Source organism: Papaver somniferum, chromosome 1, assembly GCF_003573695.1.
Source record: "Papaver somniferum cultivar HN1 chromosome 1, ASM357369v1, whole genome shotgun sequence".
NCBI classification, from domain to species: domain Eukaryota; kingdom Viridiplantae; phylum Streptophyta; class Magnoliopsida; order Ranunculales; family Papaveraceae; genus Papaver; species Papaver somniferum.
This window is the reverse complement of record NC_039358.1, coordinates 39,520,656-39,533,646: the sequence shown is the minus strand read 5'-3', so window position 1 is coordinate 39,533,646 and position 12,991 is coordinate 39,520,656. Positions and strand designations below refer to the sequence as shown.

The 12,991-nt window shown below is 37.2% G+C and overlaps 2 protein-coding genes and 1 long non-coding RNA gene across 4 annotated transcripts; 2 read left to right on the top strand and 1 right to left on the bottom strand.

The window, feature by feature from the left end:
- The first annotated feature begins 357 nt into the window (after nt 1-357).
- LOC113283808 (thioredoxin Y1, chloroplastic-like) lies at nt 358-2,895 on the top strand. Its single transcript, XM_026533194.1, has 4 exons — nt 358-622; nt 1,833-1,921; nt 2,275-2,452; nt 2,582-2,895. Exons 1-4 carry the CDS (start codon nt 440-442, stop codon nt 2,651-2,653), a joined length of 522 nt encoding a protein of 173 aa, XP_026388979.1. The 5' UTR covers nt 358-439; the 3' UTR covers nt 2,654-2,895.
- A 162-nt stretch (nt 2,896-3,057) lies between these two features.
- On the top strand, nt 3,058-6,683 carry LOC113283797 (protein SET DOMAIN GROUP 41). 2 transcript variants are annotated; one of them, XM_026533185.1, is made up of 5 exons: nt 3,058-3,899; nt 3,999-4,038; nt 4,145-4,245; nt 5,388-5,486; nt 5,645-6,683. In XM_026533185.1, exons 1-5 carry the CDS (start codon nt 3,117-3,119, stop codon nt 6,635-6,637), a joined length of 2,016 nt encoding a protein of 671 aa, XP_026388970.1. In that variant the 5' UTR covers nt 3,058-3,116; the 3' UTR covers nt 6,638-6,683. The 2 variants fall into 2 exon arrangements, with proteins under 2 accessions (XP_026388970.1, XP_026388963.1); XM_026533178.1 differs by having other exon boundaries at nt 4,142-4,245.
- A 1,902-nt stretch (nt 6,684-8,585) lies between these two features.
- On the bottom strand, nt 8,586-11,138 carry LOC113283792. Its single transcript, XR_003327631.1, has 2 exons — nt 9,529-11,138; nt 8,586-9,445 (listed from the first exon to the last, which is right to left on the bottom strand). It is a non-coding gene; the product is annotated as an uncharacterized LOC113283792 (long non-coding RNA).
- Between the last annotated feature and the right edge of the window lie 1,853 nt (nt 11,139-12,991).

Below are 12,991 nucleotides of genomic sequence, written 5' to 3'. Positions count from 1 at the left end.
ATCATAAGCAAAGTTATTTTGCTTCACAAAAGATTGACTTTTCTGTTTCCAAAAGTCGTACTGAAATGATATAGTCAAATTGATTTCTGGCTTTTCGACTTCCAAAAGTCGAAAAACAACTTCTGCCGCTACACCCCAAACACCTGTAAAGGAGTTTTATGAGTTGAATATGGCCCATGTTCACGACCAGATAACATCTCAAATCAGAACCATCAAATCACAATACTGTGACATTAAAATGACTCAATCAACATATCCAACGGTTGGTATCAAAGGCAGCAATCATATTTTATTCCAAATCGTAGCGTAGAAACATTGACAACAACGAGACTTTGTTGACCATCTCATCATCTTTCACTCACACGCCAAAACTTCTCCTATAAAATTATCTCCTTATTTCTTGGACTCTTCACTGAGGAATTTCTTCAAGCAATTTCTAATGGCGATTTCAATGTTAACAGCAGCTACAATTCCTTCCATCAACTCTACTGCTTCTTCTTCTTCTTCTTCTACTAAGCTCTCTTCTTCAATTTTGTGCTTCCCTCAACAACAACAACTTGGATGTTTTCGGACCGGAAATCTAAGATTTTCTTCATACCCAAAACGTCAAATTCTCACTCGGGTAATTATTATTGTTATCTTCCTTTATTATCATTGTATAAATTGTTAGGTTTCAGAGGTATAATTGGAATCTTAGTAAATGGAAGAATTGGGACATGAGAAATTAGTTCACCTAGCTAGAGAAATTCAAAACAATTAGGGCAACTAATGGAATCTGTGCAGAGATTGAATTTGCTAGAATTCAGTATTTTGGGACACTTTATGAACAAATTTAGGTTTGTCAAATGGTAAAAAATCACTAACTAGCCGGCTTGGAGTATTCTAGGCAATTTGAAAACTTATGGATAGGTATGAGTGTGGAATTAGACTGAAGGTTAGGTCACCTGTGGTTTGGCAATATAACATGAGAGGATTCTGGATGATTATCAGCTTCTGCACTATGTCGTGTCTTCACTTTAGTTGGATATATGATGTCATGTTGGTAGGGGAGGGTAGAGTGTAGCGCAATACCTCGGATTTTAAGGCTTTTGAGGTATGGGAAATGTAACTGATAAGGATGCATGAGCAGGATTAGCTTTAGATGTGTAAATAAGTTTCTTTATTATTGCTTGAGGTTTCGTGCAAGTTGGTTTCTTATTTCTAGGGAGCACCTTTTATATGACCTAGTTAGAAATCTGAATGATTTTATCTTCTTACTAATGTATTTGGTATCGACCTTTTAACATCAGTCTTCATGTTCCTGTGGCTGGAAATGACTTTCGTCTGCCGTTTATCTCCTATTTATATCTTTGAGGGTGGCAATCCATTCTGTGATGCCAACTATAAAATCTGTGATTTTGTATCTAATACTATGTGAATTATTCTTTAAAGTTCTACTTTAATTTGTATATTTTAAGGTAACACTACATTTATGATGTTGTGAAATCCCATGCCATCGAGTGGATGCTATATCTGTCCAACAGAAACAGCCTTTATGCAAGTGCTTGTTTCTGGATATGTCGATTGATGACTAGAATTCTTTTGTGCAAACTTCTCACAACATCAACAACCACCAAGCCTTTAGTCTAGAAATGAAACCCATGTCAACGTTACCAAAAACCACAAAAACATTTATATTGCTTTCAATGTGCAATTTAACAGTCACAGAATCACAATTGCCTCTGTGAGAAGTAAACGTGTAGTCCTTCACTTAATTAACTGTCTGCAAGGTATTGTTTCAGTTTCTGTTAAACAGTATTTAACAATGTAATCCTGTTGTGCCACTTCTGTAGGTTGAGGCAAAGAAACAAACATTTTCTTCCTTCGATGACTTGCTTGCAAATTCCAAGCAGCCTGTTTTAGTTGACTTTTACGCAACCTGGTAAGCTCTTCATTTTCCTGATTCCCTGAGATGTATTGCCTTGTGCTACAACAGAACTTCCTCTAATGAGTACCATATAATTTGTTTATGTCACTCTAAATCGAGTTTGGGGAGAGTTTTCTGCTCTCAGCATTAGGTATACCCCTCGTAGGAGGGATTATAATTAATGCAAATTCCAAAATAGCTAACATGACTCAAGGACAATCATCCTTTTTTTTTTGATTAGAGTACTCAATCGAATATCTGTTTTTGAGAAATGCTCGTGACTAGGGACTTCCCGAGGAATTCACTTGATGGTTTTCTTCTTATTCTTCAATTGGTTTTGGTTGCTCTAATCTCGATTTTCTTTGCAGGTGTGGTCCTTGCCAATACATGGTTCCCATTCTCGATCAAGTCAGTCTCGAGTTGAAAGAGAAAATACAATTGGTGAAAATCGACACAGAAAAGTACCCAAAAATTGCTGATAAGTACAAAATCGAGGCACTACCTACATTCATCATATTTAAGGATGGAAAACCTTGTGATCGCTTCGTAAGTAAATCTCCAAATTTTATGTTTCCCATAAAAAATTGCCGGTGTTTTCAGACTGTACCTGTTTAATGCTTTTACAAATGTGTGTCTTTCTGCTAATCATTTGAATTGCTTGTTTTCAATTCTCAGGAAGGTGCATTGGCAGCTGACAAGCTCGTCGAAAGAATTGAAACTGTATTAAAGAATGCTGATGCACAGTAAATAATTCCTGCACAGGCGGTGAAGGTTTTCTCTAGTTTGCATCAAGTTGCAGTCTAGTTTTACAAAACTCATTTCCATTGTTTTTTCTTCATCATTCGTTGCTAGGACTACCTTGACACACTTTTGTTGTTCTTTCTCTTCTGCTCCTCCTATCCCTCTCTTCTGTATTTCGGGTTTCGGAATCCCTCCTTGTGGTAAATATTGCTCACACAATTTAATCGATGGTTTATTTTTCCCTTGCTTCTGGATTGTCTACAGCTATGTACACAAAATTCCTCTTGAATTAAAGTGCGTGTATTAAATCGTTCATCAGGTTGCCCTTATCAATATGACATAATGCTGATATCACTCTACCTTAAAATTGGGTGTAAATATCTCATCTTCTCCTGAATAAGAAATTTCTTCTCTGCAAAATTTCATTAATGATTTTGTCCTCTGTTTCCGAGACCATTGAGAGAGGGAGATGGAGATGAGAGCAATTGAATATATTGAAGACATAGGAGAAGATTTAACACACAAAATCCCACCTATTGCTTTCTCACTGTCTGATTCAGTCCTTCATTCACACTGTTCATCTTGTTTTCATCCATTAAATAACCCTAACAAATTCCCACCATTACATCCCAATACCAACACCCCCATTGATCCCAATTCTATTCCTAATATCTTTTACTGTTCTCAAATCTGTTCCAGCTTAGATTCTCACACTCACTTCTTCAGTGGTGAATTTCATCTCTTCTCCATCATTCAATCACAACCCAACATTTTGAACACCACCACCACCACTGATATTCGTACTGCTCTTCGTCTTCTCTTCTTTTTTGAGAAATTTGGGTTTCTTTCTATTAATGGTAGAATTTGTGGGTTATTGAGTAATATTGAGAAATTTGAAAATGAAGATGATGATGATGAAGAAGATGAGATTTTGGGGAGGATTAAAGAAGGTGGGAGATTAATGGAAATGGCTAGAAGAATGAGAGATGGAGGTGTTCGTGGGGTGTATGAATTGAAAGAAGATAATTTAGTGGAGGAAATTGTGTTGGGTCAAGTTTTAATGAATTCTGTTGAAGTTCAAGGTTATGAAGACTGTTATTTGGGTAATGCAATTTATGGTCCTAATTTCTCATGGATTAATCATAGCTGTTCACCTAATGCTTGTTATCGATTTTTATTAAGTGGGTCTGAGTTAGTAAAGGAATACGATGATTCGAAGTTGCGAATTGAGGCTGCTGGTGATGAAACTGTGGTAAGAATCAAGTGCTGAAACTTATATCTTGTGAAATGCTGGTACATTAATGTTTGTTTGTTTTTGCTGAATGTTTATGGAAATTATAATTTGTTGCAGTTGAAGACTTGGGTCTGTGATGAAAGCAAGTTCAACAATGGTAATTGTTAACTTGGGTATGGTTTAGAAGTTAAATTACAGTACTTGCATCTTTGTATTTGACTATTTTTAATGGATGTATGGTTTTTGGTTTTGATATTAAGCAGGAATTTGTGGTTATGGTCCAAGAATGGTAGTACGGAGTACTAAGCCGATTAAGAAAGGTGAAGAGGTTTGCATCACGTACACTGATTTGTTGCAACCAACGGTAATTCATCTTTGTCTGACTACATTTTTGTTTCATGCTTTGATTTGTTTTTGTGTTCTTGTTTTGAATGACGAAAGAAGTGAGAAAATACCTTAGCTGGATGTTTAAATCACTATCCATCCGTCTACGACCCAAAGAAGAATCCTGAAGAAAAACTTTGATTGTCAGAAGCATGATAGGAGTAGATAGACTTGTTGTTGAAGACCAAAGAGCACCTATCCTTCCAGAGAAACCAGGCTACAGTAGCTATTTTGGCAATGGTTTTAGCATCAAAGAACAAACCAGCCAGAAATCCGATCTTGGGTAGTCTGCCAAGTGTTAGGATCAGACCTATAGACAATCACATTGGACCATATAAATCTCGCGAAGGGACAATCCAGAACTATATGCTTAGCTCACAATGGTGCTTACATCTGTCACAGCTTAGGTTCTTTTGATGTATGTTTCTACTTAACCTCTTCTTAAATGGTATTATGCCTTGAAACACTTCCACAAGAAGAGTTTAATTCAAGGAATAGTGTTAATAGACCAAATTTTCTTTCAGATGTTGTTAGGTTGTATGTTCTGCGTACCATCCCCTTCATGATATTTAAGGTTGTAGGGAGTGTGATATGCCGATTCGACAGAAAATGAGCCATTCTTAGACTTGTCCATACCAATTTATCCTCACTTCTGATATGGATCCTTGAATTCAGAAGTTTTTGAGCATGCTTCCTTCAAAGAGATTCATGATAATATCTTATTTCCAGCTGTGATTCTCTCCATCAATGAGATCAGACATATAAGTATAATCAGAAGGATTAGTGGCAGAATTTTCTGGTCAGTTTGAGCTAAGCAAAAGCTACAATGCTAGATAGTATTCTCATGTAATGTAAATTACCAATGGTATTGATTTTTTTGTTTACTTCTTTAGTTATCCTTTTTCTTCTTATCTCTTCTAGCATTCTGCATTCCTATCTCACTTTATCCAATGTTTCATGTTTTTTAGATCTTCATTTTTGGTATTTACATAATCTTATTACAAAGCATCAATGTCTCTCATGCGAAGAAAGTTATGGCTTGAATACTGTCCATCTTATGCTACTAGCCATGCATGTAAGGTTGCTTCTTGGTTCATGGTGTTGTAATGCTTGTCATTTCAGGCAATAAGGCGTTCAGAGTTGTGGTCGAAGTATCGCTTCTATTGTTGCTGCTTGAGATGTAGTTTGTCGCCGCCAACTTATATTGATAATCTTTTACAAGTGAGTAATTACAAGAAAACTAATGCAATTACCTGACTTTTCGGACATTCAACTTACTTCTGTTTGCCAGTCGTTAAACTTAATTTCTTTTTCATTTAAAGCTCAACATGTTTGGACATGGATTTTGTGTTGTTCTCATGAGTGGTGGTCTTCTCCAGGAAAGTGCTTCTGTGCACCTTAAGGAATCAAAGACGTTTAGCACAGAGGCATACGAAGAATTAGCTGATCGCATGGATGATATTATATCTGACTACTTGTCGGTTGGAAATCCTAAGTCTTGCTGTGAGAAACTCGAGAACATACTAAATGGTTTTAAAGAAGAGCAACTGAAAGAAGAACCATCACAGCAGAATTTCAAGTTGCATCCGTTGCACCATCTCTCGATAAATGCCTACATCACTTTAGCTTCTGCATACAAAATCCGTGCAAATAATTTATCGGCTTTTCATTCAGAAATTGATGATCATATTTCTGAGGTTTTTGAGCTTAGCAAGATTAGTGCCGCTTACTACATCTTGCTTGCTGGCGTAACCCACCACTTGTTCCTTTCTGAATCTTCTCTGATTCCTGTTGCTGCCCATTTCTGGATAAATGCTGGAGAGTCTTTGCTGAATCTTGTTAGAAGCCTAACTCCTAAAACAGCTGTGTTAAATTCTTCCTCCAAGATCAGCAATAAATGCAGGAGCAAGTGCATGTTAATGGACAGGTTGGATTATGATTTGGGTTCATATATATCTCGAAGCAAACCAAGACGGCTAGATTTTATAGACATAAGCAGCAGTTTTCTTGCCTGTGTTTCAAATATCATGCCAACAATCTGGCATTTCTTGATCAATACCCATCATCACTGTTACTTCAAGTATATCAAGGATCCTATCGACTTCAGTTTGCTTGGAATAATAAGCAGCACGAAGTTGATAGAAGCTCAAACTCTTTTAGGCACTACAGATTCTTCTTGTGTCCACAGAAGGTGTATTATATTTGAAGATACCGGTGGCGGTGGTGGCGTTGATAAACAGAGAAGTAATATTGCTCAACTTGGAATTCATTGCTTGTTGTATGGAGAGTTTTTAGCTAGCATATGTTACAGTAGTGATTGTTATTTGAACAAATATGTAAGAAATCTGCTGTTTGATAACAGGTGGATATGAGTATGATTTTTTAAAATACGCCAGTGTATCCATATTGGATCTTCAATTTGGTTTTATCAGGGTGGAAATTAGGAGAAAAAAAATAAGTGCAAAAACAAACAGAACGCGCCAGGTAGGGTCGAACCTACGACATTCTGCTCCGTAAACGGATTCTCTATCCACTGATCTACAGGCATGAGTTCGGCTCACTTTTTATATCTATCTTATCTAAATGAGCACGCTAATGAACTGGAGCTATATTACAACAGAATATGTCTAGTGAACAAATTACTGAAGGATATGTCTAATGAACAAAAGTAACTCCATTACAACACTCAGATTCAACAAAAATCGAACAAAAGATTATTTAAAAAGAGTAATTTCCTACAACGAATCTTTGATATCATCATGTGTCTCAAAAAAAAATCAAAAACGACGACCAATGGACACAAAAATCTCAATTAGAAAATCAGATTAAAAATAATCACCAAAATTACTAAAAAGACGAATGAAAACGGAATTGAACAATGTACATTATACTAATACAATTAATTACTAATCAATAAAGAAATCGAGCAGAAATATATCATAGATAAGAATTTGATCATCATAATAAAAAAAAAAACGAAATCACCAAAAAAGCGGCAGCAAAGAAGATGAAAAAATAATAAAAGTACCATGTTCTTCTCTGAAATAAACTTAACAATTGAGAGCTGGAAGCAGCAGAGAATGAGAAAAAACCAGTAGCAGTAGAGAGCGAGAGAACTCAGATCTAAGATGAATAAAAAAAAAAGGAAATAAACAGAGCTCGATCAATTTATGGCTAGTTATATCTGAAAATGCGGGGGTCTAACAACCACACCCAACAATTCGTTTGGCAACCTGAGAGGACTTACTCCAATACACTTTCTAGAGAATCAACTAGACAGACAGACTCAATCTAGAATAAAGTATATCAAAGAGTTTAAATATCTCTAACTCTTAATTCAATCCGCAATCAACAAATAGAAATCTGCAAACCCGATTGAATATAAGAGGAGTTACTTGAACGATACCAAAGACCAATGTTCAAGTGTCAGTCAATGTAAATCAACAACCAAAGGTTGGACATTCTAATTGATTGATCATAACGCACAACCTGTGATATTTCAATTATATAACAAAATATAATGTGGAAACGAAATAACACAGACACCAGAATTTTGTTAACGAGGAAACCGCAAATAAAGAAAAACCCCGGGACCTAATCCAGTTTGAACACCACACTGTATTAAGCCGCTACAGACACTAGATGACGAGGTGTCAACTCACAAATAATAATTTCTACTTCTCTTTAAACTAGCAAGTAATATAATGGAAGCAGATTCGTCCCAAGGGAGGTGTGTTAAGCAAAAGTTGTTATACAAATATTCTTAGCAAAGAAGATTTTGTTGTAGAAATTCTGAAAATAGTAAATTATATTCAAATACGAGATGGAATTGATTAAGGAATCATTCTCGACCACGGAATATAAACCAAACCGACATATAACTATGTTCTTCGCATTATCTCGTTACTAACAACCCTAGGATAATTAGTACGCTCAACTATCCCGTTATTATCTCCTAAGCTCGCCTGATACAAAAGCGCTCGACTACCGGATTCTACTTGCCAAGTTTCCTAGGAGTACGCTCTCTAGGTGTGACTTAAACAAATGCTCTAAGTTTTGTGAGATAAGGTTTCTCCTAGTGATGAACTCAAAAGCATGAATCACCTACTAGTGTCAATTTCTACATATGGATACTTAACAAAGTCCCATCATCAATACCCACATATTGCTACTTGTGTTTAATTCTCTAGACAATTACGGGTCGAAGAAAATCTAAACTAGTAATAAGATTGTGACATAACTATTTAATTTCGAACTTAAACAATTAAGGAACAATCCATAAGCATTATTAGCATGGTAGAAATCAAACATTAAATAAACTTGCGAGAAAACGAGATATTGCATATCAATCATGAGTTCATATTTTGGGCTTTGAAATCACCCTTACCTTTAATCAAAGATTGTTTTAGCTACTCATAATTTTGGAGTTCATCATCATAATATTGAGATAAAGAAGTTGAAACAATAAGCAAACCCTAGTATCTGGCTCTCCTCCAGTACTCCAAGTAGAATACGTGATGTTTCAAGTTGTAAAAATCCTCCATTTTATGTCTCTTCTTAGGTCAAGTCTTCAAAAGTCCAATAAATAAGAGTCCACCAAGCCCATGTGTGAGAAAAACCCATGTGGAAAATACACCCAAATATATGTTGCTGAAGTCCCAAAGGTTGGCCGGAGAGGTCGCCGAGAAAGTCACCAGAAAGCAGCTCAGATGACCGGCAAAGTCCACCCGGTCACCGGTCACAGTTCAGTCAACCGAGTCAACTCGGAAAGTCATACCGAGTCCGCTAACTCAACTTAGTGATGTCACTAGTCAGAAACGAGTCAGATTCTTACTAGCCTGCATGAGCTGAGTTGCTTTGATTTGCACAGGCCAAACTAATGTCGCGCCATAGTGATGCATTGCTGCTTCAGCTCCAACCATGATGGGTTCTTTGGTGCAATCTCTCCCAACTGTAGATTCTCTTGTTCTCCATCTGCCTCAAGTTCACAACCTGCAATTACAGTTGCATGTAATACCATCGCCACGGCATTTGCTCACTGCACAACCCATTTCTGAGCCAAACACACGACACTACCAGCTGATGTTTCTATCTGTTGCAGCTCAATACCACCATGCCTTCTCTGCAACACTACTAGCTTCCACAACCAGGTCCATTTCTGCATCATTCAACCAGAAACCCTGTAAAACAGTCCAAAATTTCAGTTCCAAACTTGACTGCAAAACCCCCAAAGCACATAAATCACTGCAAAACCTAGGCATACATCTAATTTCAGCTTCAATGCATCTCTTCACTGCATCTCTAATACAGACTGCAGCAACACTAAACCACTTCTGCCTAGTATAATTGCATAGCCGACCCACAAACACCATCTTATACCCTTTATCTCAGTACCAGCCATTCAAACCCATCAGTACACAACACCAGTTTCATCTGAATATCAATCTCCACCATTGCATCATCACCTGCAGTTCCATTTCATTCATTCAAACAACATCGTAAGCTCACCTTTACTCCCATTTACTTCAACCTCATTACAGTCACCACTGCTTTACTTGCAGTCCCGTTCTAGCCATCAGTTGTTTATATACTCAAAATCACCACCGTCTTCTCAGCCATGCATTAGGTTTCTTCTTTGCTGCAGCATCTTCATTGTAACCACTTCATTCTTCAATTGCAGTACACAGCAGCAGCATCAACACAACTTAGCACATTTCCTATAATTCCCAGAACAAACCAATTTCAACCTTGCAATCTTTCTTGGCTTCACTGTAACAAAATGCCACTAGTTTTCAACCACTATGCAACATGACCATTGCATGTAGTTCGTACATTCTCTCAGCAGATGCGAGTCTCATAACCACCAGAACAGATGCATATCACCAGTTTTAGTCGCAGCAATCTCAGCTCCATCTCTGTATCAACCCAAACACCATCAAGATCATCCATTCTTCACCAGCTTAATGTTATCACCAACTGAATCACCAATAAGTCCACCTGCAACTGCAATTCCATTTCAGATCCACCCATTTTATCAGCTTCAATGAACCCCAATCTCAATTTTTCCCCCTGTAACTCATATCAGCTCAACAACCCATAATAACACTCAGATTCAGGAATTTAACAGCAACACCCATAATCTCTTCTTCCTTTAAGAACCCTAACATCCACACAAACCCCTACAGGCTTTAATTTCTCAAGCCTCAGCACCATAACTTCGATTTGAGTTCAAATCTGAGATAACCCCTGTCCTAATCATTCATCTAAATCTGCAATTTATTCTCACCTGAGTCTTCTAATCAACCCAGTTCAAACCCTGTAATTCAATTGAATATGAAGCACACCCTAACTTCTGAAATTTCTGGTAAGACCCAAATTCAACAACTTAATACTCACAACAGAAACAGACTCAAAACACCCATCTCCTTAATCTTCATCAATCTCTTCTGGTTCTTCTCGATTTCTCGATTTCCTGTCTTATCTTCTCTGGCTGGAACAACACAAATCACTACAAACCCGTCTCTTCTTCATCTAACTCATCACAAAATCCACTTCAATTCACAGCAACAGATTTCTTCTCCCTTGATTCTCTTCACCAATTTCTCTCAGATCTCAGAGCCGCCACTCATACAGACAGATGATGAGAAAAACACCAAATAATGATTAGAGAAATGATTTTCTCCAACTTTTAGGCTTGCGTAGGAAATGTAAATTGAGGGCCACACAGTGATAATTGGCTTGTCAGTCTCAGCAAACTGACTGCCTATTCTGCTTCTTTGCTCCTTTTCGCTTCAAATGAACGCTTTCTTCTTCCTCGAATTCTTCCACCAGCAGCAACCGTCTCTTACTTCTCAAATTCACTTCTTCTCTTCAATGTCTCTTCATCACTAAAGCTGTCGTACTATTCAGACAGAAATTTGCATCACTAAAGCCGACATACTTTTCAGACAGAGATGAAGAAATGAAAGCAAATAATGAGAAATAATCCGCCTCCAACAGCAGTTGCAACTTTTTGCCTTTTAAGCGACGTTTCTTCTTCTTTTGTTCCAAATGACTCCAAAATACTCAAAAGCAAGCATAAGATGCATATTTTACAAGAAAACATAGCGAAGAAAGCATAAACAATAGATAAATATTAAGGTGTTTTAGACACACCTATCACTAGCCTACTACAAATTAACTTCGGACTGGACTGTAATTGAACCCTAAGGGATAAATATTAAAGCGATTTTTTTCTTTTTTCTATTTTTCTATTTTTTTTTTGAATTAAAGGCAACAAACTCTAAAAACATATAATGCTCCCCCACACTTAAACTTTATATTGTCCTCAATGTAAAATTTAGATTGTTCAAAGTAAAGTTCAAGGTGGGAAATTACGCAAATGATATGCAAAAACAAAGATAAAAATAAAGATAAAATGCTTAAAATAAAAAGATAAAGATACAAAACCGGTGGGTTGCCTCCCACTTAGCGCTTGGTTTAAATTCGTCAGCCCGACTTTCAGCTCCAATTACTCCTCCAGAGGGAGTGGATCATTCAATGTGACCATATCCTCATTCTCCGTCACAAATTCCTCATAGTATGGTTTCAAACGATGGTCGTTGACCTTGGAAACCAGCCCTGTTTTGGGACTAATAATTTCAACTGCACCATGCGCAAACACATTAGTAACAACAAATGGTCCAACCCATATGGACCTAAGTTTACTCGGAAACAATTTAAGACGAAAATGGAACAAAAGTACTTTCTGCCCTACTTCAAAACTCTTTCGGAAATCATTTTATCATGGAAAGCCTTGGTCTTTTCTTTATAAATGTGTGAACTTTCATATGCATCATTTCGTATCTCTTCTAACTCATTGAGTTGAGTTTCCTATGCTCACCAGCTGCATCTAATTTCATATTACATACCTTGATAGCCCAATAAGCTTTGTGTTCAAGTTCAACCGGAAGATGGAAAGGTTTACCATAGACAAGCCTAAAAGGAGACATACCGATGGGTGTCTTGTAAGCTGTCTTATACGCCCACAAAGCATCATTTAGCCTATAACTCCAATCCTTCCTTGTAACGTTCACCGTCTTCTCCAGGATGGACATAATCTCCCGGTTGGAAATTTCAGCTTGACCACTCGTTTGTGGATGGTACGGTGTGCCAAATTTGTGAGAAATATTATACTTCTTTAGAAGAGCGTGAAAGGATCTCTTGAAGTGCGACCCTCCATCACTAATCACCACTCGAGGTGTACCAAATCTAGAAAAGATATGTTCCTTCACAAACTCACAAACAACTTGAGAATCATTAGTAGGGGTGACTTTAGCTTCCACCCACTTAGAAACATAATCTACAGAAAGAAGTATATAAAATTTACCATTGGAATTCACAAAAGGCCCCATGAAATCGATACCCCAAACATCAAAAATCTCAACAACGAGAATTGGTGTTTGCAACATTTGGTTTCTAGCACCTAGATTGCATGTCCTTTGACACCTATCACAAGTCTTGCAAAATAAATATACATCCTTAAACAATGTATGCCAATAAAAACCACTTTCGAGAACCTTGAGGGATGTCCTCTTGGCTCCGAAATGGCCACCACAAGCATATGAGTGACAAAAATTCAGAATTGATTGGAACTCGGATTCGAGTACGCACCTGCGGATCATTTGATCCGAGCAATGCTTCCACAAATAAGGTTCATCCCATATATATTGCTTGGCAATCTTCTT

Coding starts and splice junctions, on each gene's coding strand:
- LOC113283808 (XM_026533194.1), top strand. CDS start 440: ATGGCGATTTCAATGTTAACAGCAGCTACAATTCCTTCCATCAACTCT. Junction 1,922..2,274: donor GTTGACTTTTACGCAACCTG/GTAAGCTCTTCA, acceptor TTTTCTTTGCAG/GTGTGGTCCTTGCCAATACA. Junction 2,453..2,581: donor GAAAACCTTGTGATCGCTTC/GTAAGTAAATCT, acceptor TTCAATTCTCAG/GAAGGTGCATTGGCAGCTGA.
- LOC113283797 (XM_026533178.1), top strand. CDS start 3,117: ATGGAGATGAGAGCAATTGAATATATTGAAGACATAGGAGAAGATTTA. Junction 3,900..3,998: donor CTGCTGGTGATGAAACTGTG/GTAAGAATCAAG, acceptor AATTTGTTGCAG/TTGAAGACTTGGGTCTGTGA. Junction 4,246..5,387: donor CTGATTTGTTGCAACCAACG/GTAATTCATCTT, acceptor TTGTCATTTCAG/GCAATAAGGCGTTCAGAGTT.